Source organism: Entelurus aequoreus, linkage group LG09 (assembly GCF_033978785.1).
Source record: "Entelurus aequoreus isolate RoL-2023_Sb linkage group LG09, RoL_Eaeq_v1.1, whole genome shotgun sequence".
Classification (NCBI taxonomy): domain Eukaryota; kingdom Metazoa; phylum Chordata; class Actinopteri; order Syngnathiformes; family Syngnathidae; genus Entelurus; species Entelurus aequoreus.
Genome location: NC_084739.1, coordinates 55,786,218 through 55,812,834, shown reverse-complemented (window position 1 = coordinate 55,812,834; position 26,617 = coordinate 55,786,218). Strand labels below are relative to the sequence as shown.

The window sequence follows — 26,617 nt, the reverse complement described above, 5'->3', positions numbered from 1 at the left end:
TGTGTGCCGTAAAGCAAGTCAGCACATTTGTAGTTTTTTTTGTGGAAAGGTTCCTGCTACCCTCCTCAAAGATGCTAAGTGCCAGTAAAAGCGATACAGACCCCCTCAGGCCATGTTGGAGGTGTCATTCAACTAGTTGTAAGTCCATGTATCATTACAAAAAATACAGTAAACTGCGTGATTAATCCGCGCATCGACATTTTTTGACAGCCCTAGTAAAAACCTTATAACACATGTAAAAATCTTATGATAAACTATAATAATGTTTCTACAACAGTTATTACATGCAGCATGCAGCTGCTAAGCCATCCATCCATTTTGTGGGGGGAGCTGGAGTCTGCAGCTAGTAATGTCTCCATGAATTTAAATTGTAAAAAAAACTCATCACCTCATCCTGGTTCCCAAATGTTGGCTCTGTGTGTGACTGTATAAATGTGAGCTTTGACCATGTTATGACATCTGTGTTGAGTGAACCTTTCCTTGCTCGGTTTGCTGCGACCAGCAGGAATGAACCATTTTGCATGAATACATTTTCACAGCAAAGATTGATTTTAGTTGACATTTTTTTTCAACTAAATGAAATAACAAAATCTTCAAATATTTACAAAAGCTGAGGCCATGATCATGAGGACCCCCTATTAGTTTAGGCGTAGAGTGTTTTTGCGATGCCAGCCCTAATAATTATTTTGTCGCCCTCTGTAACGGGCAGTTTTTTGTTTCCAACTTGGGCTGCCTTATTGCTCTGTGCACTGCGAGGCCTATGAATTAGCATGGCGTAAGATCAATAATAAATAATTGGACAGCTCTAGAAATCAGCATATTTGAGAAGGGTTTTTTGAACAATGGGACTGGCAGAGCCCTAAATAAGGAACCTCAACTGATTTGAACTCGACCATCTTTTATCGGCAATCATTCATAATGAATAGCGTGTGTTTTTTGTTGTGGTGTGCTGCTTACATCAGAGCCGTAGTTAATAGCGAGGGTCTTCAGGGCCCAGGGGAGGCCAAGGCCCACCAGGATGTCAAACACGTTACTGCCGATGGAGTTGGACACTGCCATGTCACCCATTCCTGCACAGAGGAACAGAGAGGAAGTTGTAAGAGCAGACAAACACAGGACAGGAAATGGTAGGTCAATACAAAGGTAAGATTGTGTGGCTGACGACCCTGACAATAAACAAAATATAAAAGACTACCTGAAGCTAAGGCGATGATGTGCCTCTCTGCACGCCCAGACTAAACTCCCTAAATATTTGATGAGGGAAGAGAGAAAAAGCACGGATGAAAGGAACCCCGTCGAGCTTTCCCGTTTTTAATACAGCGCCATTAAATATTCCTGTCAAGGTTGACATTTCTCTTCAAGACAAGACGTGTTGACAATATTATTGGCACAGTGGAAAACGTTAATGTCGACACCCTTCAGACTGGCTGACTCCTGTCAACATAAGCGGCTGTCGACATAACAGAAACGATCCATTGTTTGTACATTTACTTGTGACTTAGTTGAGTTTTTTTTTTTTTTTTTTAGCTTACTTTGCACTGAACAAGAAGTGGCTGCGTCCATGTTTTATTACTTTTGTTGTCTCACGCTGCTTGTCAATGATGATGAAGTTGACAATAGACTTAGACTTCCTTTAATTGTCATTAAAATATGAACTTTACAGTACAGATAAGAACAACATTTTGTTGCGTTAGCTCGTTGTAGTGCAGGATAAAAGAGCAATAAGGTGCAGTGTTTGCATTTACAAAAGAAGGTGCAGATATAAATAGATTACTGTACAGATAAATATATTGCACTTTTGCATATGCATCCACGTTCATGTATGTATGTTATACTGTTTTTATAGTCCAGCAAGTTAATCTGTCTTTTGGAGGAATTGAGGGGGTTATTATGAGTTTATTATTATTATTTTATTATTACAATATAACACATGTCAACATAAACAGACCATTTTTCATAGAAATTACTTCTTTGGCTCCCACATTCTATGTTGGCAGAATCAATCGATCATGTATGTTGACGTCGTTTTAGTACTAAAAAGATCACGCTCGACAAGGACTTGAAGAGTTGGTATGCAAAGAGGGGTTGTCGACATTCGCTGTGTCCATTATTGCCTCCCTTCTACGCCCTGATGGACTCAAACAAATCCCATAATCCTTTGCCATCCGAGCAGCGAGATCAATAAGCACGTCATATTCCGTTTTTATATGATCTAATATTAGCGGTGGTAGAATCCAATATTGATACTGTTCTGATATCAGCAAAAGAAAAAAAAGAAAAATACGAGTATTGGAGGAAATGGGTTTAGCATGTAAAATGTGTGATATAATCTCTGATACAAGTAGTCCTGCAGCGTGTTTACTTGTGCAAAGCTGGACAGCCAGTTGACATCTAAATGTCCTCCAATAAACACACAAGGTTGGGATTTTTTTGTATTTTAGTCAAGTTATTTACAAAAGGTAATCATGGTCGGTCGGTTATAGGCTGCTAGGAGCTAGCAGCCACACAACAGCTCAGCACACAACAGCACACAGGCTAGACATGCAGTCTAAACCAGCACACTTGTCACTATAAACAAATATCAAATAATTATAGTTGCATATTACTTACACATACAAAGTCTTCAAGTTAGAAGTGAATTAGAAAATATCCAGTATCAAACGTGTCCGCATCATTCAACTAACTGCATCACAAGCTTAACGTAATTAGTTATTGTGACAATTAGGTGTCACTAAAAACAATTGTCACTCCACTACCATTAAAATACTTTTTTTGGGGGGTGTGGGGATCAAGATGACGCTGCGGATGGTTGCCACCGTATTGCGCTGTCTAGAAGTTGTTGTGCTTTCCTTTAAATCTGCAGTATTCTGCTGCCCTCCTCTGGTCAAGAACTCTTAAACATTGAACAGTCCTCTGCCAAACTCTTTTAATCGGTTTATATTGAACCAGAGAGTTACGCAGAGATTCTCACCGGTGGAACAGCAGCTTTCTATAGACGGAAACGTTGAAGACGGAAAAAATGAGCAGGCGGGCTCGTTTAACTGAGGCAGTTGGGATTACACACTGCATTTCTATCCATTCACCTGGTCAATGTCCATTCCCTGGCTAATAAGATGGTCATAATTCTGGAGCAAATTTAACCCATGAACATCTCAAATGCAGACAGCATATTAAGTGCCCCACAAGGGGAGCTAATACACTGGACCACTGCTACACAGCGATAAAGGACTGTTATCACTCTGTTCCCCAGGCATCTTTAGGACTCTATTCTGATTCACCTCATCCCGACCTACAGGCAACAGTTAAAAGTGTTAAACCTGTATTATGGACCGTGAAGAGATGGACAAAGGAACCAAAGCAGCAGGGGGATTTTGCACGAAGAAGCACATTAAAAAATTAAAATTATTGAATGACAAGGCGCTTCATATGAAATTTTACCCGAAACTTATTCCGAGCCACATAATGTTCTGTCACTGATTACAATATGAAAACACATTTTCCGTGTTCTACTTCCGGTGGCTCTGTGGCTGGTGTTATTAGTACTTGCTACACAAAGCAGAAGATCTTGGGTACGAAACCCATCCGCGGTAAGAACAATTTAAATATAAGTTCTAATTATGTTAAAATTGTGTAATATACATAGTCTGGTCACCCTGATGTCTGTGGTCATGAAGTCCTTAGAGAGACTGGGGCTGTGCCGCCTGAAGGACATCATAGGCCCCCTGCTGGACCTCCTGATTTTTGCCTATGCGACCTATGATGTATACATGGGACTCAACCACATCTTGCATCACCTTGACTCCCCTGGGACCTATGCTAGGATTCTGTTTGTGGATTTCAGCTCTGCATTTAACACCATCATCCCGGATATGCAGCACAGCAAACTCACCCAGCTCACAGTACCGGCCTCCGCCTGTCAGTAGATCACCAACTTCCTGACAGACAGGATGAAGCATGTAAGGCTGGGGAGCATCACATCCAGCGCTCGAACAATCAGCACTAGCGCCCCCCAGAGGTGTGATCTCTCCACACTGTCCCCCCCCCCCCCTCCCCCTACACTAATGACTGCACCTCGGGGGATCTTTCTGTGAAACTCGTGAAGTTTGCAGACAACACCACCGTATGATGGCGACGAGTCTGCCAACAGGCAGGAAGTGGAACAGCTGGCTCTCTGGTACAGTCAGAACCATCTGGAGGCTACTCACTTAAGACTGTGGAGATGACAGTGGACTTTAGGAGGAATCCCCCTCACTCCCCCTCAACCTTCCAAACAACATGGTGTCTATTGTGAACTCTTTCAGGTTCCTGGGATCCACAATCTCAAGGGACATAAAGTGGACCTCCTACATAGACACAATCAGAAAAAAGGCACATACTTCCTACGTCAGCTCAAGAGGTTCAACCTGCCAAAGGAACTGCTGATCATGTTCTACACAGCCATCATTCAGTCCGTCATGTGCACCTCTATCACTGTCTGGTTTGGATCTGCAACCAAGCCGGACAGAGACAGACTGCAACGGACAATCAGGACTGCACAAAAGATAATCGGTGTCGACCATCCGCCCATCCAGGACTCATACTGGTTCAGGGTCAGGAAAAGAACAAGTAGCATCACTGCACACCCCTCACACCCTACTCACAAACTGTTTAAAGTAAACTCCTCCCCTCCAGCAGGCGTTACAAATCACTGTACGCCAAAACAACCTGACATAAGAACAGTTTCTTCCCCTTAGGCCAAGGGTCAGCAAACTAAAATGATGAAAGAGGTCTGGAGCCGCAAAAAAATTAAAAGCCTTATATAAGCCTGGCAACACAAGTTGAGGCGTTCCGGCATACCTCCTGTTCCGGCTGGTCCTCCTGCGAAGCGTGCTTACTCGTCATGAGCGAATCAATACTAAAATATTGATACCGCAGATACCGATATTCTCAAATCAAAATATCGATACTTTTGATGCTTTAGGGTTTTGAGATAATGTATATCACCAACAGCAACATAGTGTAAAGTAACTTAAGTTAAAGTTAAAGTTAAAGTACCAATGATTGTCACACACACTAGGTGTGGTGAAATTTGTCCTCTGCATTTGACCCATCCCCTTGTTCACCCCCTGGGAGGTGAGGGGAGCAGTGGACAGCAGCGGTGCCGCGCCCGGGAATCATTTTTGGTGATTTAACCCCCAATTCCAACCCTTGATGCTGAGTGCCAAGCAGGGAGGTAATGGGTCCCATTTTTTCATAGTCTTTGGTATGACTCGGCCGGGGTTTGAACTCACAACCTACCGATCTCTAACTAAGATCTTGTCTAAATGAAACATGACTGGTGGGAACTACTTTTTCTTCCACCTAGGTAAGTACGTAATGCGCAAGCGAGAAAACTACTGGCAATTAGAATGAATTACTCAGTATTATAAAACAACCTGCAAAGTTTCATGCGCTTTCCTTCGTCTACAAAACAGCTGGCAGTACTTGGCGCGGCCGAGGACTTGCTGCGGACAACGACAGACGAGGCGAACCCGCCCGATTCATCACCACAAGCATCCGTTGGCTCTTCCGCGCTTGCACATAATACTTATTTAAGTACTTGTTTATATTTTTAGTTAGTTGTTTTTTTACATAAAAAAAAAAAAGCACAGCCTACCAAGTCAAATTCCTTGTGTGGTTAAACTTACTTGGTCAATAAAGCTGATTCTGATTGTGATAATGACTTTGATTAAAAATCAACAATCTGAAAATTCAGGTTCCCTATTAAACATTGTAATATTGGTTAATACAGGGATAGTGTGAGCAAGTAAAGGGGGTCACTGTGTGAATGACTACCTTGTCTGGCCACGATGAGGCTGGCCATACAATCAGGGACGCTGGTACCCGCTGCCAGGAAGGTGATGCCCATGATGACATCCGGGATACCGAGAGTGAAGCCAATCACTGTAACCTGAGGGACAGAACAAACCATGACGGTTTAAACGAGTGATATTTCTTGACCGCAAAGCCCCCCTTTTTTAAAATCCCTTCAAGGCCTACTGAAACCCACTACTACCGACCACGCAGTCTGATAGTTTATGTATCAATGATGAAATCTTAACATTGCAACACATGCCAATACGGCCGGGTTAACTTATAAAGTGCAATTTTTAATTTCCTGGGAAACTTCCGGTTGAAAACGTCTAGGTATGATGACGTTTGCGCGTGACGTCAATGGTTGAAGCGGAAGTATTGGGACACATTGTATCCCAATACAAACAGCTCTGTTTTCATCGCAAAATTCAACAGTATTCTGGACATCTGTGTTGGTGAATCTTTTGCAATTTGTTCAATTAACAATGGAGACCGCAAAGAAGAAAGCTGTAGGTGGGATCGGTGTATTAGCGGCCGGCTGCAGCAACACAACCAGGAGGACTTTGAGTTGGATGGCAGACGCGCTATCCGACGCTAGCCGCCGACCGCATCGATGATCGGGTGAAGTCCTTCGTCGCGCCGTCGATCGCTGGAACGCAGGTGAGCACGGGTGTTGATGAGCAGATGAGGGCTGGCGTAGGTGGAGAGCTAATGTTTTTAGCATAGCTCTGTCGAGGTCCCGTAGCTAAGTTAGCTTCAATGGCGTCGTTAGCAACAGCATTGCTAGGCTTTGCCAGGTGGTACAGCATTAACCGTGTGGTTACAGGTCCAGTGTTTGGTAGTATTGTTGATCTTCTGTCTATCCTTCCAGTCAGGGGCTTATTTCTTTTGTTTCTATCTGCATTTAAGCACGATGCTATCACGTTAGCTCCGTAGCTAAAGTGCTTCGCCGATGTATTGTCGTGGAGATACAAGTCACTGTGAATGTCCATTTCGCGTTCTCGACTCTCATTTTCAAGAGGATATAGTATCCGAGGTGGTTTAAAATACAAATCCGTGATCCACAATAGAAAAAAGAGAAAGTGTGGAATCCAATGAGCCCTTGTACCTAAGTTACAGTCAAAGCGAAAAAAGATATGTCCTGCACTGCACTCTAGTCCTTCACTCTCACGTTCCTCATCCACGAATCTTTCATCCTCGCTCAAATTAATGGGGTAATCGTCGCTTTCTCGGTCCGAATCGCTCTCGCTGCTGATGTAAACAATGGGGAAATGTGAGGAGCCTTTCAACCTGCGACGTCACGCTACTTCCGGTACAGGCAAGGCTTTTTTAATCAGCGACCAAAAGTTGCAAACTTCATCGTCGATGTTCTCTACTAAATCCTTTCAGCAAAAATATGTCAATATCGCGAAATGATCAAGTATGACACATAGAATGGATCTGCTATCCCCGTTTAAATAAGAAAATTTCATTTCAGTAGGCCTTTAAAACAATTGATCTCGACGACAGTTTGAAAGCAAAGTTACATCCGTGGCTTTTCACAGGTTAAAAAAAAAAAGATCTAATCAAAAATGGACCAAAAAAAAAAAACACAAAACATAAACCAAGCCATGACCCGGGCATGTGACTATTCTTTAGTAAGGTCCTCTCGTAAAATGTCATCAGTACCAAGTCGGAATAGTAAAGATATAAACACTCTATAGTTTGTTTTGGTTCATTGTAAAATAGACAGAATGTAAAAACAAAATGTTATTTTTAAATAGATTAATTTGATTGAGTATAATAAGTAATTGATCCCAATAACAAGCAGCAAGCATTATGACCACACTAAGTGGTTATGTGCCTATGAAACACACAATTTAGTCTTGTTCCTTTAAGAAAGTACTGCTAATCTCAACTCTCTATGAGCCTTATGTCATGTCTGTTCATGTTTTTGTTTTGGTCATGCGTCATGTCTGTTCATGTTTTTGTTTTGGCCATGTGTTTGTTTTTTGGACTCTTTTTAGTTCCTGGTTGCACTTCCTTGTTTGGTTTGGTTTCCATGGTCACCCATTAGTTTTCACCTGTCATGTCACGCACCTGTTCACCTGTCTTGTCACGCACCTGTTTTCACTGATCACATCACTATTTAAATCTGTCTGTTTCTGTTGTTCGTCCTGGCGTCCTCACTCTATTTCATCACTCTGCTTCATGTCGTGTCACAGGTCTTTGCCAAGTAAGTTTTGTTCATTTATGCCACAGTTAGTGTTTTTGTTTATTGTTCATAGTTTTTGTGCCCACGTGCATGTCTTTTGTTTCATAGTCAAGTTTGTATTTCCGCCTTTGTGCGCGCCTTTTGTTTGCTTCCCTTTTTTTTGTAGTTTTTTATTTGTTAAAATTAAATCATGTATTTATATTCATGTCTTGCACGCGCCAATTTTCCTTTGCCTTCCGGAGAAGCAAAACCCAAGAACCAAGTCCTGACAGTAGGACGCCAGCAGAAGAGTTTCTCCGCAAAAAAAATGGACGGTTTTGACGAGGCAGCGAGGGAAGTCCTCCGCGCCATGGAGGAGGAATCGCTGCGCTACTCCTCCATGGAGTACAGAGACTCCATTTGGTCCGAGGACTGCACTGCGTCACCGCAATCCCGGAAGCGCCGCTCCCGACGAAGGACGTCAGGGAGGGCTTCCGCAAACAAAGAGGACGCCTCACTCCCGCAAGCTCCTCCCCCTCCGGGCGGAAGCAAGCCACAGGCAGCCCGGCTTCACCCTGATGACATCACAGCTCAAGATTTTTTTTCTCTGAACTCTTTTACTTTTGATCAGCCACCCTCAACAAAGGACTCTGTTTCTATGATCAAATATTATCAGAACATGATTTTGGACATTAGAGCATATCAGTCACAGCCATCTGAATTTCATGCCCCGCCCCCCAGGACTCAAGCCACGCCCAAGTCACAAATTTTTTTTTTTCACCCCCTCAATCCCAGGTACAAAAAGAGAGACATTTTGGACAATTGATAGGGGAGGATTTTACCCCCCTCCTGTCCTCCCTCCACCCACCCCAAAAAACGGTTCCAGACAGAGGGGAGCGCGTCTGGTATCCGCTCCTTGAGGGGGGGGCTAGGGCTGGGAAATGTTCAGGTGGGGTGGTTCAGCATCGCCATGCCAAGCCACAGCCACCAGCACGGCCGCCACCACCAGTTTTTCGACCATGCCAAGTTCCACCATGCCCAGCTCCACGCCAAGCGCCACCAGTCGCAGCTCCACGCCAAGCGCCACCAGTCGCAGCTCCACGCCAAGCGCCACCAGTCGCAGCTCCACGCCAAGCGCCACCCGTGGTAGCTCCACGCCAAGTTCCGCTACCTGCTCCACGCCGCCAAGTGCCGCCAGTCGCAGCTTCACGACGCCAAGTGCCGCCATTCGCAGCTGCACGACGCCAAGTGCCGCCAGTCGCAGCTTCACGACGCCAAGTGCCGCCAGTCGCAGCTTCACGACGCCAAGTGCCGCCAGTCGCAGCTTCACGACGCCCAGTGCCGCCAGTCGCAGCTCCACGACGCCCAGTGCCGCCAGTCGCAGCTCCACGACGCCCAGTGCCGCCAGTCGCAGCTTCACGACGCCTAGTGCCGCCAGTCGCAGCTCCACGACGCCCAGTGCCGCCAGTCGCAGCTCCACGACGCCCAGTGCCGCCAGTCGCAGCTCCACGACGCCCAGTGCCGCCAGTCGCAGCTCCACGACGCCCAGTGCCGCCAGTCGCAGCTCCACGACGCCAAGTGCCGCCAGTTGCAGCTCCACGCCAAAACCAAGCACCTCCAAACCAAGACCAAGCCCAAGCACCACCACACCAAGACCAAGTCCAAGACCAACCGCGCCAAGACCAAGTCCAAGACCAACCACGCCAAGACCAACCACGCCAAGACCAAGTCCAAGACCAACCACGCCAAGTCCAAGACCAAGACCAACCACGCCAAGTCCAAGACCAAGATCAACCACGCCAAGTCCAAGACCAAGACCCCCCACGCCAAGACCAAGACCCCCGCCAAGACCAAGACCAAGACCCCCCACGCCAAGACCAAGACCAAGACCAAGACCCTCGCCAAGACCCGCCACTCAGAGACTCTCCGCCTGACGCACCACGCCGAGCTTCGCTGCCTGCTTAGTCTGCTGCACCTGCGTCATCGGCTGCTTCCACGCCTGCAACGACGACGACGCGCCTGCCTCCTCGTCGGCCACGAATGTGGCCACTACCTAGTCGTCCGCCACGCCAAGTGGGCCCACCTCTTAGTCGGCCACGCATGTGGCCCTTCCCGGGTCGCCCACCTCGCCTGTGGCGGCGGCGAGTGGAACGCCGCCGCCACATGACTATGCCTCGGTGGATTCGGGGCCACTTGGCCTGGCGACCCACCGCCACATCCCCCTCCCGCCCTCCCATGACTCTTGATCCTGTTTTCTGGACATCTGGGATCTGTCCGTAAGGGGGGGGTTCTGTCATGTCTGTTCATGTTTTTGTTTTGGTCATGCGTCATGTCTGTTCACGTTTTTGTTTTGGCCATGTGTTTGTTTTTTGGACTCTTTTTAGTTCCTGGTTGCACTTCCTTGTTTGGTTTGGTTTCCATGGTCACCCATTAGTTTTCACCTGTCATGTCACGCACCTGTTCACCTGTCTTGTCACGCACCTGTTTTCACTGATCACGTCACTATTTAAATCTGCCTGTTTCTGTTGTTCGTCCTGGCGTCCTCACTCTATTTCATCACTCTGCTTCATGTCGTGTCACAGGTCTTTGCCAAGTAAGTTTTGTTCATTTATGCCACAGTTAGTGTTTTTGTTTATTGTTCATAGTTTTTGTGCCCACGTGCATGTCTTTTGTTTCATAGTCAAGTTTGTATTTCCGCCTTTGTGCGCGCCTTTTGTTTGCTTCCCTTTTTTTTGTAGTTTTTTATTTGTTAAAATTAAATCATGTATTTAAATTCACGTCTTGCACGCGGCAATTTTCCTTTGCCTTCCGGTGAAGCAAAACCCAAGAACCCAGTCTTGACACCTTATCTGTTAAAAGTTTGCGTGTGTGAAAATATGTGCAAACTTGATAGCACGAAAAACTGACCTACTAAGCAAAATAGCTCACACAATCAACTTAGCATATTTTCTGTCATGTATACGCAGGACATATACTGTATGTTGCTTATAAGAGCACATAACACTGGGAGGAAGACGTCATGATCTGTTGCCCGGGTCATGGCTTGGTTTATGTTTTGTGTTATTCTTCCTATGTTTTGTGTTCCCCGTGTGCTTGTTAGTATTATTGGTTGCAGCTGTGTCTTGCCCTGGCCCTGTTTTCCTACAATCCATTATCCTTCCTCTTGTGTTTAGTCCAGGTGTATTCAGTTATCTAATTTGTCAGTGTATTTGGCCCTCTATTTGCTGTCTTGTGTTTGTCTGATTGTCTTATGTCCTGTCCTCCTTGTTGGAATAAACCTTCCTTCCATCCATCCATCCATCCATCCATCCATCCATCCATCCACTTTCTACCGCTTGTCCCTCTCGGGGTCGCAGGGGGTGCTGGAGCCTATGTCAGCTGCATTCGGGCGGAAGGCGGGGTACACCCTGGACAAGTCGCCACCTCATCGCTAATCAGCACAACCGTGTTCCTTCACCTTGCTTTCCTGCATTTGGGTCCTCCTCCCCAAGCCTCCACATCCACAACCGTGACAGTATGATCAGACCAAGAAATGGACCCAGCTGCAAGCACATGGCACCAGCGTCCTCGCCGCCGCCCTAAACGCCGTCAGCTTGCCTACTATCTATCTTTGGGGCGGTATGGCGTAGTGGGTAGAGCGGCCGTGCCAGAAACCTGAGGGTTGCAGGTTCGCTCCCTGCCTCTGGACATCCAAATCGCTGCCGTTGTGTCCTTGGGCAGGACACTTCACCCTTGCCCCCGGTGCCGCTCACACTGCTGAATGAATGATGAATGAATGATAGGTGGTGGTCGGAGGGGCCGTAGGCGCAAACTGGCAGCCTCGCTTCCGTCAGTCTACCCCAGGGCAGCTGTGGCTACAAATGTAGCTTACCACCACCAGGTGTGAATGAATGATGGGTTCCCACTTCTCTGTGAGCGCTTTGAGTATCTAACAATAGAAAAGCGCGATATAAAATCTAATCCATTATTATTATTATTATTACTACCCTTTCTATAATTACCCGTTACAAGTTAATTTTTTATTTAGTTCTCGCTCTCCTTGTTTGTCTAATTCCCCTTACATGTCAAGACTCGTCTTTTGTGGCCAATCACCCTGTTTCAACTCCTTACTTTCCTATATTACTTTTTATCCCCCACAATGTGGTGTGATACAGATTCTCCCGACCTTGATAATTCTGAGCGTGAACTCAAAATCTCCTTTCTAACTCTGATTCTGGCTTTGATCCTGCCTATTTTAGTTCAACTTCCAATGCTGTTCCTAATCCTCTGTCTCACATTTCCTGGGATGATTGTGACCTTGGTGGTTCTAGAGATGAGCTTATTAACTTCCTGGATTCTGATTTAGAGTCAGATCCTTCGTGTGTCCCAACTAATTATTGTGTACCAACCACTTTGACCAATCAATAATTTTCCCCTTCTTTGTCCTCTTCTCGTGAGGTGACCTCTGACCATTACACACACACACACACACACACACACACACACACACACACACACACACACACACACACACACACACACACACACACACACACACACACACACACACACACACACACACACACACACACACACACACACACACACACACACACACACCAACTACAGTTGTAGTCCTACAACCATTAAAAAATAACAACTAAATAAGTCAAAAACAATTATACAGTTATGTAGTGCTTGAGTAGTTTTTCAGTAAACACTTACATACTTTTACAAAGAAATTATTGGGATGACCATTTTTTTTAACTTTTACTTTACTCTAAAGCAGGGGTGTCCAAAGTTTTTGACTTGGGGCAAATATATATGTACATATTATCATTATACTAAAATGGATGTATAATTAATAATTGATTTAATTAGATATTAAGAGTATATGAATATTCGACTCCTACCTTGTTTACTTCCGTGACGACCTCCTTAAAGTTTTGTAATCGATCAGAAAAATCAAGCAGCTAAAATGCGCCAAAGATGGATAAATGTGGAGAGTGTTTTGCATGTTTCCCATCATGCTTTGTAATAGATTTGGGTGTCATTTTGAATTGTTATGGTGCATGAAAGTTTTTTTTTATAATATCCACAAAGTTCAGTGAGCAGTATGTGTTATGTGTAGGGATGTCCGATAATATCGTCAGTCCGATATTATCGGGCGATAAATGCTTTAAAATGTAATATCGGAAATTATCGGTATCGGTTTCAAAATTATAGCTATCGGTTTCAAAAAGTAAAATTCATGACTTTTTAAAACGCCGCTGTGTACACGGACGTAGGGAGAAGTACAGAGCGCCAATAAACCTTAAAGGCACTGCCTTTGCGTGCCGGCCCAATCACATAATATCTTCGGCTTTTCACACACACAAGTGAATGCAAGGCATACTTGGTCAACAGGCATACAGGTCACACTAAGGTTGACCGTATAAACAACTTTAACACTGTTACAAATATGCGCCACACTGTGAACCCACACCAAACAAGAATGATAAACACATTTCGGGAGAACATCCGCACCGTAACACAACATAAACACAACAGAACAAATACCCAGAACCCCTTGCAGCACTAACTCTTCCGGGACGCTACAATATACACCCCCCCCCAACCCCGCCCCCACCTCAACCTCCTCATGCTCTCTCAGGGAGAGCATGTCCCAAATTCCAAGCTGCTGTTTTGAGGGATGTTAAAAAAAACAATGCACTTTGTGACTTCAATAATAAATATGGCAGTGCCATGTTGGCATTTTTTTTTCCATAACTTGAGTTGATTTATTTTGGAAAACCTTGTTACATTGTTTAATGCATCCAGCGGGGCATCACAACAAAATTAGGCATAATAATATGTTAATTCCACGACTGTATATATCGGTATCGGTTGATATCGGAATCGGTAATTAAGAGTTGGACAATATCGGAATATCGGATATCGGCAAAAAAGCCATTATCGGACATCTCTAGTTATGTGTGACCGTGTGTTGACATTTTGTGTTGGATGTTTTTTTTCACCATAACTATGGAAGGTTGTTTGCAGTGGGTCATATAAATAAATGCTGTGCTTGGTTATTTTCTGAGCACAATACCTGACCTGAATTCCTTGTATAGACCACATATTGTTGAAAATATTGAATTACGACCATCAGACTTTTTAAATTAAATTGAGAATTCCCTGCGAGCTAAAGTCTCAATATGACTCATGAAGTCTTACGGGTCAAATTGAAGGCACCGGCTACTTGACCCACCTCTGAACAAGAACAATATTCATAATTTTGTTCTATCACTTCTCATGTTCAGGTTAACAGGCGAGCTGGAGCCTATGACAGATCACTTTAGACCAGTGCTTCTAAAACATTTTCTGTTATGCTCCCCCCGGGAGGAAGAAAATATTTAACAACCCCTCACTCTCCACCGTGACTATAGATAGTATAATTTGTCTGTAATATTTTTATAACTATACCTCTGCATAACATTGTAAGCTCCCACCGTGGTTACAGTGAAGTCAAGTGTGACATGCGCTTCATCATATTCTGGTACGCCAAAAAAACTTCGCACCACGCCCCACTGCCCACTATTTGAGAAGGACTACTTTAGACCCTGGGCTGCTTGCCAGTCAATCACAAAACCCAAAGCAATGTTTTTCCATCCGCTTGTTTTCGACTGTCTATCCGGTTTCGCAGTGGTCCCCAACCACCGGTCCTCCGTTTTCTACCGGGCGCACAGAAACATTAAATAATTCATGAAGGACCACCTTTTCCCTAACTTAACTCTTGCCTGTCCCACTGACTAGACACACCAATTAGCTTGTTGTATAATAAAACTCCTGATATGATGTGGCCATTTGTTATATTTGTTACATGGGACAATGCACATTATTAAATATATAAAATATAAATGCGTCAGATTGTAGTCAAAAGCTAATTTCCATCTGCAGTACCTGGCAGGTAGATGGTGTTTACTACAAGGTCCGTAAAAAGTTCAGTTAGACAGCACCAACATCAGACATAAACAGTACAATAAAATACACACTCAGATATAATAACACAAATAAAATAAACTGGAGATTAAAAGTGTTGCTGCATGGCCTTTGCTCAGGACAGATCAAGAATAAAGTCACCATAGTAGTTCAAGTGCATAAAGCAGATGGAGAAATTGCTAAAGTGCAATTGTGCTAAATTGTTGCATTTAATAAATGTGCTCTAGGAAGAAAATATACCCCCTTATCTACTAAGTTAAATTGCTGGTATCATTGCACATAGCATTATTGCACTTGTACCGGTAGTTGTGTAGATGTGTTTACACATGGAAAATAGCATCAAAAAGCATTCATACATGTATTTATGTAAGGAATATTGCAAAAAATATGAATGACTAACTTTTAGAATGTAAATAGAAATCTATAGAAATAGAAATCCATTTGAACTAATGGTAAGTATGTCTAGTTTTATTATATTTAGTATCTCTGCTCTTGTCGTCGACGATGACGTATTACGTATATATCACGCATCAGATACGTTAGCCAAAAAATAAATCCACAAGTTAGCGAAAATGAGTAAAAAACAAAAGTTTTGGAGAGATTTTTTTGCAAGGGGAAAAAGCCCAGGGCTCCCCACTAAGTCAACGTTATGGTGAGTTATAATGCAGCTGAGATAGGCTCCAGCACACAAACGGTAGAAGATGGATGGCTGGATGTATTTTTTATGCACTAATTTTGCTGCACTTATATGCCACACGTAATAATGCCTACATTAAACCGGTCCTTGGTGCAAAAAAGATTGGACACTCCTGCTGTATCGGACTGTAAAAGCTCTCACCATCCACACCATGATGTAGGAAAAGGCAGCAATCCACAGGGTAGAAAAAACGAAGGACAGCATGAACCAGTTCTCCCAGCGAGGTGTGGCGCAGTTGGGCACGGTGAAGTAGAGCAGCAGACACAGAGGCCAGGCGAGCAGCCACTTTAGTTTGTTAAACACACCGCCTGCAACACACACATATACATATATGTACACTACAGTCTGGACATATAATAGACACATATAAACTGCACTTTTTGGGGAATTTTGCCTAAAGTTCACAATCATTATGAAAGACGACGGATGGATTTTTAAAAAATGCATTCCAAATATTAAATAAATGCGATCAAAAGTCCGCTAGCCGTTTAATTCTGCCTATAGAGCCCTTAAAAACATCCAAACACCTCCATTAGGGTTTTATATACATGATGGAAGTATATATGTATGTAATGTTGTAACGGGCACATTTATAATAACATTTAATTTTTACGTATTTTTTGTCATTTTAAAGGCCTACTGAAACCCACTACTACCGACCACGCAGTCTGATAGTTTATATATCAATGATGAAATCTTAACATTGCAACACATGCCAATACGGCCGGGTTAACTTATAAAGTGCAATTTTAAATTTCCCGCTAAACTTCCGGTTCAAAACGCCTTTGGAGGATGACGTATGCGCGTGACGTCGAGAGATCCACGGAAGTGTTTGGACCATATTGGACACAATACACAGAGCTCTGTTTTCTTCGACAAAATTCCACAGTATTCTGGACATCTGTGTTGGTGAATCTTTTGCAATTTGTTTAATGAACAATGGAGGCTGCAAAGAAGAACGGTGTATGCGGCTGGCTGTAGCAACACAACGAGGACTTTGACTTGGATAGCAGACGCGCTAGCGGCAAACTCACCTTGACTTCCTACGTCTCCGGGCCGCCGACCGCATCGTCAAACGCTGGAACGCAGGTGAGCACGGGTGTTGATGAGCTGAGGAGGGCTGGCTGGCGTAGGTGGAGCGCTAATGTTTTTATCATAGCTCTGACGAGGTCCCGTTGTTAAGTTAGCGTCGTTAGCAACAGCATTGCTACGCTTTGACAGGCGTCGAATACACATTAACCGTGTATTTACATGTCCAGTGTTTGGTTCGGTGTCTCCTGATAGTAGTATTGTTGATCTTCTGTCTATCCTTCCAGTCAGGGATTTATTTATTTTGTTTCTATCTGCATTTGAGACAGATGCTATCACGTTAGCTCATGCTAAGAGCTTCGTCGATGATGGGTCCTTCGTCGCGCCGCCGATCGCTGGAACGCAGGTGAGCACGGCTGTTGATGTAACTGTGTAGTTACATGTACATGGTTTAATAGTATTGTTGATCTTCTGTCTATCCTTCCAGTCAGGGGTTTATTTCTTTTGTTTCTATCTGCATTTGAGAACGATGCTATCACGTTAGCTCAGTAGCTAAGTGTGTCACCGATGTATTGTCGTGGAGATAAAAGTCACTCTGAATGTCCATTTTGCGTGCTCGACTCTCATTTTCAAGAGGATATAGTATCCGAGGTGGTTTAAATTACAAATCCGTGATCCACAATAGAAAAAGGAGAGCGTGTGGAATCCAATGAGCCAGCTTGTACCTAAGTTACGGTCAGAGCGAAAAAAGATACGTCCGGCACTGCCTCTAGTTCTTCACTCTAACGTGCCTCATCCACGAATCGTTCATCCTCGCTCAAATTAATGGGGTAATCGTCACTTTCTCGCTCCTAATATCTCTCGCTCCATTGTAAACAACGGGGAATTGGGAGCAGCACTACCGCTTGTGACGTCACGCTACTTCCGGTAGGGGCAAGGTTTTTTTTATCAGCGAGCAAAAGTTGCGAAATTTATCGTCGATTTTCTCTACTAAATCCTTCCAGCAAAAATATGGCAATATCGCGAAATGATCAAGTATGACACATAGAATGGATCTGCTATTCCCGTTTAAATAAAAAAAAATCATTTCAGTAGGCCTTTAAGCATGCATTAATTAAAAAATGCATCATGACTTATTTTCTTCTTCATCACTGATTATTACTCACTGCAGACTTCAGCCAACAAACATAATACAACATCAATTACTGTACAAGGTCTGCTGTCATTAGAATGCAGACTTCTGGGATGTTCATATATTCCCATTTTGATGAAAAATTCTCGCGAAGAAACGGGGTGGGGGGCGGGGGGTGAGCAAACAAGCACTTTTCGTTTCGTCCTCGCCAGTTCCAGGTCCTAATTGGCTGTTAAAGTGTCCCAACTTGTTGGATTACCTCCTCAGATGTCTCATGTCCAGGTGAGATGCATGGTTTATGAGCTACAATAAACTTACAGGGAGCAAAGAAGCGAGAAAGCGGCAGATCACTTGATGATGTAAACATAGGAACAAACGGAAGTGATCACGGCGCTGATCTAAATAGTTTGTCTGTGTTAGCGCTTATAATATCAATATCATATGCTTGGTTAATATTCAAGTCACAAAATGTAAACGGGGCATTGTTGGCGCTTTTTGAATGGTTATTTATTGGATTTTATGGGCGGAATAGTGGAGCCCCCATTGGCTCCGGTGTAAGCTGACTTTTATTTACGTTTATTTATTTTTTAGAATACGTAAAAAAAATAAAAATCCATCCGTCGTTATGTCTTTCATAATGATTGTAAACAATAGGCACAATTCCAAAAAAGGTGCAGTTCCCTTTTAAGCTCATGATGCAGTAAGTTGAATGATGTGATGTGATATTTGTTATTGGACACTTTCTAATACCTAAATTGGAGACTTTTTATGTGTAAGTAATATACAACTATGATTATTTGATACTGTTCTTAGGACATATCAGACACTTTACATGCAAGTCAATATAAACCAGATACTTGTTTTTTTGATGATATTGGACCGATATCAAAATCCATTTTGGCTTGGGACACCCCTACTTTATACGCATTAGAACACAAAACAAGCTACTTTCTGATATGATTTTAAATTTGAGATTTTATCACAATTAACATATTCTGCATTGTTGCAGTACCAAGCACCAGGTAAATCATTGTAATTTTACTAAGTACTGTGTCAAACGCGGCTACAAACGCATTATGATACAAAACTAATAAAAGGCATACAGTAATGTACTTAATTTACCATTGACACCGAAAATGGAGGTTAAAGAAAGGCTCAAATTCTGAGTGCCCACCAATGGAAATGATATTCATACTGAGCTTCAGAACTCACAAAGGTCATGTAATTATTTCAGCTACCTGGACACTTGAAGGGCACAAACGGCCCTTCTCCATCCTCTTCCTCCTCCTCTTCGTCATTCTCGTTGTTCTCGTTGTCTTCGTTCTCCGTATCGTTGCCCGTCTCGTGATCTCGCACGCTGGCACCCCTCTCGACCCCAGACAGCCCGTTTTCCGTGGCCCGCCTGTCCCCTCCTTTCACCGGGCCATCTGAGTCCCCATTGGTCAAAGTCCGCGTGTTGATTAGACGCTGCCTCTGTACCACACACACACACACACACACACACACACACACACACACACACACACACACACACACACACACACACACACACACACACACACACACACACACACACACACACACACACACAGAGTTGTAAATATTACAATGATAGTGTGCGCATACTGCAACAATTCCTGAATATGTTAGTATTACTTTCTGAAATCTCGGCTAGCACTGAGCTCCATGCAGGAAAATAAGTCAACATGAACTAACTTCACCACAAGATGGTACGGTTATTGATCAAAACTGAGTGCTGAGGTTTGATCTCAACCCAACAGAGCAGGCATTGCTAAACCTCGATACGCAGGTCATATACGACCCATTTTAATAAACTTTTCCAACATATTTTGTTAAAACACGTCAACACAGAAGAACATTAGATAAGACAAGATTTGCAATGCTACTTTGAGACTACCGTAAGTCTTGGACAATTTAGTAGTGCAGTGGTACATTCCGTATGATTTGGTTTTCGACAACATTTTTACCCAGTTTTCGTACACCTAATCGTTATCGTACTGTCAAACATCACGTGCACAAAGAGTGATGTTAAATGTTCATCGATACATGTCATTCATCATTTTATGTATTTCACATTGTTATCATTATGTGTTTGGACTTGATATTTGTGTGTGTCTTGAACAATGTGATTGGTTTTACATTATTTCTCATGGTTTCTGACCCTATGTGTCAAAGTCAAGGCCCGAATGATGGATCTATGGCCCCCGAGATGATATTTGATTAGTATTAGAACCGGCCCGCAGGCCACAGCCGCCTGCTGCTGTTTTGCACGTATCAATACTCCATCAGTGTTGGCGCTAGGAATTTTCTAAATGGTCCCAGGGACCCCATCAAGTCATAAAAATGGGGTCCCACAGTACATTTTTGGGGTCCCACTCTTTTGTAACCGTTTTGAAAACAAATGATAAATGTATGCATTATCCTGTTATAACTCACATTCTATATTGTGTTTTGGAAAAAGGTTGTCATAAACATTACTCTGTTCATAAAAAAAAAAATAATACAAAAGAAAACAATTTTTTATGCATATGTCAATTTATTCAGTTATAAACATTCATTCACTTTTTTCTTTCCTTCATGGATCTAAACTTTACCGCTGCCGGTATTTTTTTCTATATTTTAATTGTAATATTTTCAGAATGTGTTTGTTCTATTTTTGGCCAAAGTAAGACAAAGAAAACAATCTGATGTTGTCTTTATTTTTTTGTTTTAATGCCATGATTTTAATAGTCCGGCCCGCGTGTGCACAGATTTTCCTCCATGCAGCCCCGGAGATAAAATGAGTTTCACATACCTGATATAGACGATACTCGATATAAATTAAATACATATTTGGCCAACGATATAGTTTTTAAGACTATCGTTATAATGTGATAATGTTGATGACACATTATAGCTGTGTCCCGCAAAGTTAAAAGCGACAAGCAAACAAAGGCGTCCTCAACGCAATGCAACGTCCTCACTAGCCAGTGAAAAACCGCCTCGAGGTATGCACAATCAAAGGAATACAAAAAAATATTTCATTGATATTGTCGCATCGCCATTTTCTGTTTTTGTCGGATTATAATTGTGATCAAAATTGAATCATTCAATGATCATAAAAATTTGAAGTATCAGTATAAGCATTGGTATCACCAACACTGCCCCTTAGGGGTGTGGGAAAAAATCGATTCGAATTCGAATCGCGATTCTCACGTTGTGCGATTCAGAATCGATTCTCATTTTTAAAAAATCAATTTAAAAAAATAAAATTATTTATTAAAAAAAGTTTTTTTTTTAAATTAATCAATCCAACAAAACAATACACAGCAATACCATAACAATGCAATGCAATCCAATTCCAAAACCAAACCCGACCCAGCAACACTTTTTTTTAAAATTCATTTATTTTAATTTTTAAATTTTTTATTTTATTTTATTTTTTTTAAATAATCAATCCAACAAAACAATACACAGCAATACCATAACAATGCAATCCAATTCCAAAACCAAACCCGACCCAGCAACATTCAGAACTGCAATAAACAGAGCAGGAGACACAAACACGACACAGAACAAACCAAAAGTAGTGAAACAAAAATGAATATTATCAACAACAGTATCAATATTAGTTACAATTTCAACATAGCAGTGATTAAAAATCCCTCATTGACATTATCATTAGACATTTATAAAAAAAAAAAAAAAAAGAACAAAAGTGTCACAGTGGCTTACACTGCATCGCATCTCACAAAGTTGACAACACATTGTGTCCAATATATTCACAATGATATAATAAGTCATATTTTGGTTCATTTAAAATAATGTTTTTTATTTTTTTTAATTAATGTTTGTAATGATAATATCAATGAGGGATTTTTAATCACTGCTATGTTGAAATTGTTACTAATATTGATACTGTTGTTGTTAATATTTTTTTCAGTTTGTGTGTCCTCAACTGCTCTCAATTGCTCTGTTTATTGCTATTCTGAATGTTGCTGGGTCGGGTTTGGTTTTGAAATTGTATTGCATTATTATGGTATTGTTGTGTATTGTTTTCATTAAAAAAACAAAAAAAAACGTTTTTTAATCGAGAATCGTGTTGAATTGAAAAAAAAAAAATCGATTTTGAATCGAATTGTGACCTCAAGAATCGATTTTGAATCGAATCGTGGGACACCCAAAGATTCACAGCCCTACTGCCCCTGTAACTACTTGGTATTGGATTGAAACCCAAATTAGTAGCATTGCCAAAAACTAATGTAAAGTAATAAACAACAGAAGAATAAGTGTTTATTACATTTTAACAGAAGTGTAGATTGAACTATGTTACAACAGAAAGTAAGCAGATATTAACAGTAAATTAACAAGTAGATTATTAATAGTTTTGAGAAATGACCTAATACTTTACCACATACATTGTCATTAGCCTTGTCACTTGTTTTGAAATGCTTCTATTATCATTAATGGGCCAAAAATTATATTGTGATATATGTATATATCGTTATCACAATAGACTGGAATATATACTGTGATATAGATTTTAGGCCATGCTTAGTTTTCGACTGACCTTTCAGAATGGATAACTCACAAAAAAACCTAGGTACCACTGCAAGGGGATGCGCCACAGCAGCTCCAAGAAGGATACAAAGCAGAGTGGGGGTTTGTTTGCAAAGGAGCGTGATGAAAAGGGACTGAGTACCAAGCTTCATATGACATCATTATGTCCCACCGTGTTCCTCCTATATAAAAAGTGCTTGCTTAAGTCCATGTCAACATACATAGTTAACGGCCAAAGAGGTAATTTCTATGAACAATGGTCAGTTTATGTCGACATGTGTTTTAGTCGAGCTAATTTCATCATTATCACTAAGCAGCAACATAACTACTGTTTAATCACACAATACAAAAAATTCACACGTTATTATCATTCATGTTTTTTGAGAGACGGGCAAGAATGAATGAATGAATGAATGAATGAATGAATGAATGAATGATCTTTGTCATTGTGCATGTACAGGTACAGGTCCAACGAAATTTAGGTTGCTTCCCTAAGGTGCTTTGCATTTAAAAAAAAGAAGAAACCACACAATATACAAAAACAACACAATATACACAATATGCAATATGGCCTAAGACCACTCTAAGAGGCAATGTAGAAAAAACGAGACAGTAAAAAGTATAAAGTATAAAGAACAAATCAATGTAAAATTGGAATTTGATAACACAGAGATTGAAAGAACATATGAAAGTACATTTTTGGGTGTGATGATAGAATTAGATCACAAGCTGTGTGGGAAACCTCACATCTAAAATCTGACTGGTGAAATAACAAAAAGTATTGGAGTCTTAGGGGGAAAAAAACATCCTGAACCATAAAATCTTGCTCACTCCATATTGTACACTCATATTGCTATATCGTAATTACTTTGTGGACGTTTCATACAGGGGCACTTTACAAAAGTTAAGCACATTACAAAAAAGAGCACTGAGAGAATAATACATAATGTTGGCTATCGGGAACAAACAAATGCACTGTTTATTAAGTCTCAAATAATTACATTTATGGATCTGGTGAAATTTACAACAGCACAAGTGATATTTAATGTAAGAAATAATCTGCTGCCGCAAAATGTCCCAAAATATCTGAAGACAGAGATGCAAAGTATAATATGAGGGGTAAATAGAATTTAATGCAGACTTGTGTTAACACAACTCTTAAAAAAGTATGTGCATATCAGTTTGTGGGGGGTATTGTGGAATCAATTGAATGAGGAAGTCAAGCAAAACAATAACATTGTGTGTTTAAAACAATGTATTATTTGCCATGTGTTTGGTGGAAAGTTGTACGTTAAGTTTATATATATACATATATATATGTACATATGTACAGGCCAAACGTTTGGACACACCTCATTCAATGCGTATTCTTTATTTTCATGACTATTTACATTGTAAATTATCACTGAAGGCATCAAAACTATGAATGAACACGTGGAGTTATGAACTTAACAAAAAAGGTGAACTAACTGAAAACATGTTTTATATTCTAGTTTCTTCAAAATAGCCACCCTTTGCTCTGATTACTGCTTTGCACACTCTTGGCATTCTCTTGATGAGCTTCAAGAGGTAGTCACCTGAAGTAGTTTTCACTTCACAGGTGTCATAGTTTTGATGCCTTCTGTGACAATCTACAATATAAATAGTCATGGAAATAAAGAGAACGCATTGAAATGAGAAGGTGTGTCCAAACTTTTGGCCTGTACTATATATATATATATACATACATATATATATATATATATATATATATATATATATATATATATATATATATATATATATATATATATATATATATATATATATATATATATATATATATATATATATATATATATATATATATATATATGTAATACGCATTTGTATTGCTCCTGATGGGCCTAGTTAGCGCCGTGCATGGCAGCTCCCGCCATCAGTGTGTGAATGTGTGTGTGTGAATGGGTGAATGTGGAAAATAGTGTCAAAGCGCTTTGAGTTCCTTAAAAAGGTAGAAAAGCGCTATACAAGTACGACCCATTTACCATTTACATTTACCATATACAATGTAGCTTGTTTCAAGTAGCTTGTAGTGTAGCTTGCTACAATTCTCTAGGGCAGGGGTCACCAACGCGGTGCCCGCGGGCACCAGGTAGCCCGTAAGGACCAGATGAGTAGCCCGCTGGCCTGTTCTAAAAATAGCTCAAATAGCAGCACTTACCAGTGAGCTGCCTCTATTTTTTAAATGTTATTTATTTACTAGCAAGCTGGTCTCGCTTTGCTCGACATTTTTAATTTTAAGAGAGACAAAACTCAAATAGAATTTGAAAATCCAAGAAAATATTTTAAAGACTTGGTCTTCACTAACGGACGAAGAAACAGATAACAGATTTGGTGTCCAGTTCAAAGTGTGACATGATTTATTTAAACATTTGAGAGTTGACTTTTGTATTTTACATGAGTTATTATTTGTACAAACATGGTGCAAAGTAATTCATGATTTGTTAAAAAATGTTAGTGGCTAGCTAGTTAAAATGGGATATTGAGATTTCACAAGACTGTCTTAGAAGTGATCATTTGAAAATGTTCAATTTGAAAAATGTGCACTTAGAAAAAATATAAAAATAAAGTGTTGCATATTGATATTTATTTGTTTCTATATATATTTATTGTGAGAAATCATTAAGATGATCAGTGTTTCCACAAAGATAAATATCATTAATTATTAATAATAACATAGAGTTAAAGGTAAATTGAGCAAATTGGCTATTTCTGGCAATTTATTTAAGTGTGTATCAAACTGGTAGCCCTTCACATTAATCAGTACCCAAGCAGTAGCTCTTGGTTTCAAAAAGGTTGGTGACCCCTGCTCTAGGGATAGCTTCTCCTGTAGCCTAGCTACATTTAATCAAGAGTAACTAGTAGCATAGCTTCCTACATTTCCCAAGTAATTTGCCCATCACTGGTTAACATAAACTCCACTGTATTGCACGTTTTGTAACACTGATCACTATTCAATCAAAAAAGTGTGTTACCTCAGTGATGAGCATTCTGGAGGCCATGGTCAGGCGAGTTCTGGGGGAGAAGTGGCTGGTGATCATAATTCTCATGCCGGCCTCTGAGAAAGACAGCTGGTGGGGGTACGCTGACAGCAACTCGTCAACCATCAGCACTGACGTCTTCCTGTGGTGGTTTGCTTAATGACACCCACAAACACGCACACATGTGCGCAAACACACACGCGCACACAGAGTATAGTGTACAGTTATGATCACGGCCACAAAAGAAACATCCAATTCTCAATTTTTGATCATAGTTACACTCCTAATGATACACATAATGGAATATTCTTGTCTGTTACACCAACTGAAACTGGAAGAAAATGTGGAGTTGGTCATTCCCTTTTGCTTTCCTGGGAACATTTTCAACAGGATTTCAAGCGGCCGAGATGAATTTCCTCGGTCGGGTGGCGGGGTTCTCCCTTAGAGATAGGTTGAGCTGTCATTCGGGAGGAGCTCAAAGTAAAGCTGTTGCTCCTCCACATCGAGAGGAGCCAGATGAGGTGGTTCGAGAATCTGGTCAGGATGCCCCCCGAACGCCTCCCTGGGGAGTTTTTTAGGGCACATCCGACCGGTAGGAAGCCACGTGGAAGACCCAGGACACGTCGGAGGGACCATGTCTCCCACCTAGTCTGGGAACGTCTCGGGATCCCCAGGAGGAGATGGACAAAGTGGCTGGGGAGAGCAAAGTCTGGGCTTCTCTGTTTAGGCTGACCCTGCGACCCAACCTCAGATAAGCAGAAGAAGATGGACTGATGGATGGATTTTGCAGTGTGTCCGTAGGAATTGTTGTCTATTTCTCCACTACATTTTGTGCGGTCCGATGTTGAATGAGACAGCCTGCTGACTATTGTTAATCACGAAGATGTTGATGGGTTGAGGTCTTGGCTTCACGTTATTCCACACCAAAAATCATCCAATCATGCCTGTGTGGACCTTGCTTCGTTCACGAAGGACGCACTCACAGTCTTAACCAGAAGTGGACCCAGCATTGTGAGTACAGGGAGATTTCGATGGATGCATGATGCAGTAGGTTGAATGATGCGGACACGTTTGTTACTGGATACTTTCTCTTATGCTTCTGCCTTTGTATGTGTCAGTAATATGCAACTATAATTATTTGATACTTTTCTATAGTGACAAATGGTCTGTTCAAGACAGCAACATTGTTCAATTAAGGACACTTATTACCA

The 26,617-nt window shown here is 41.6% G+C and overlaps 1 protein-coding gene across 2 annotated transcripts in view; it reads right to left on the bottom strand.

The window, feature by feature from the left end:
- LOC133656895 (sodium/potassium/calcium exchanger 3-like) overlaps positions 1-26,617 on the bottom strand; it is a 267,870-nt gene that overhangs the window by 12,167 nt on the left and 229,086 nt on the right. For both annotated transcript variants that reach the window (XM_062057755.1, XM_062057756.1), the window contains exons 11-15: positions 25,401-25,561; positions 19,062-19,296; positions 15,804-15,970; positions 5,815-5,929; positions 958-1,070 (exon numbers count right to left, since the gene is read on the bottom strand). In XM_062057755.1, the coding sequence (XP_061913739.1) occupies positions 958-1,070; positions 5,815-5,929; positions 15,804-15,970; positions 19,062-19,296; positions 25,401-25,561 (791 nt within the window). The remainder of the gene's footprint in view (positions 1-957; positions 1,071-5,814; positions 5,930-15,803; positions 15,971-19,061; positions 19,297-25,400; positions 25,562-26,617) is intronic.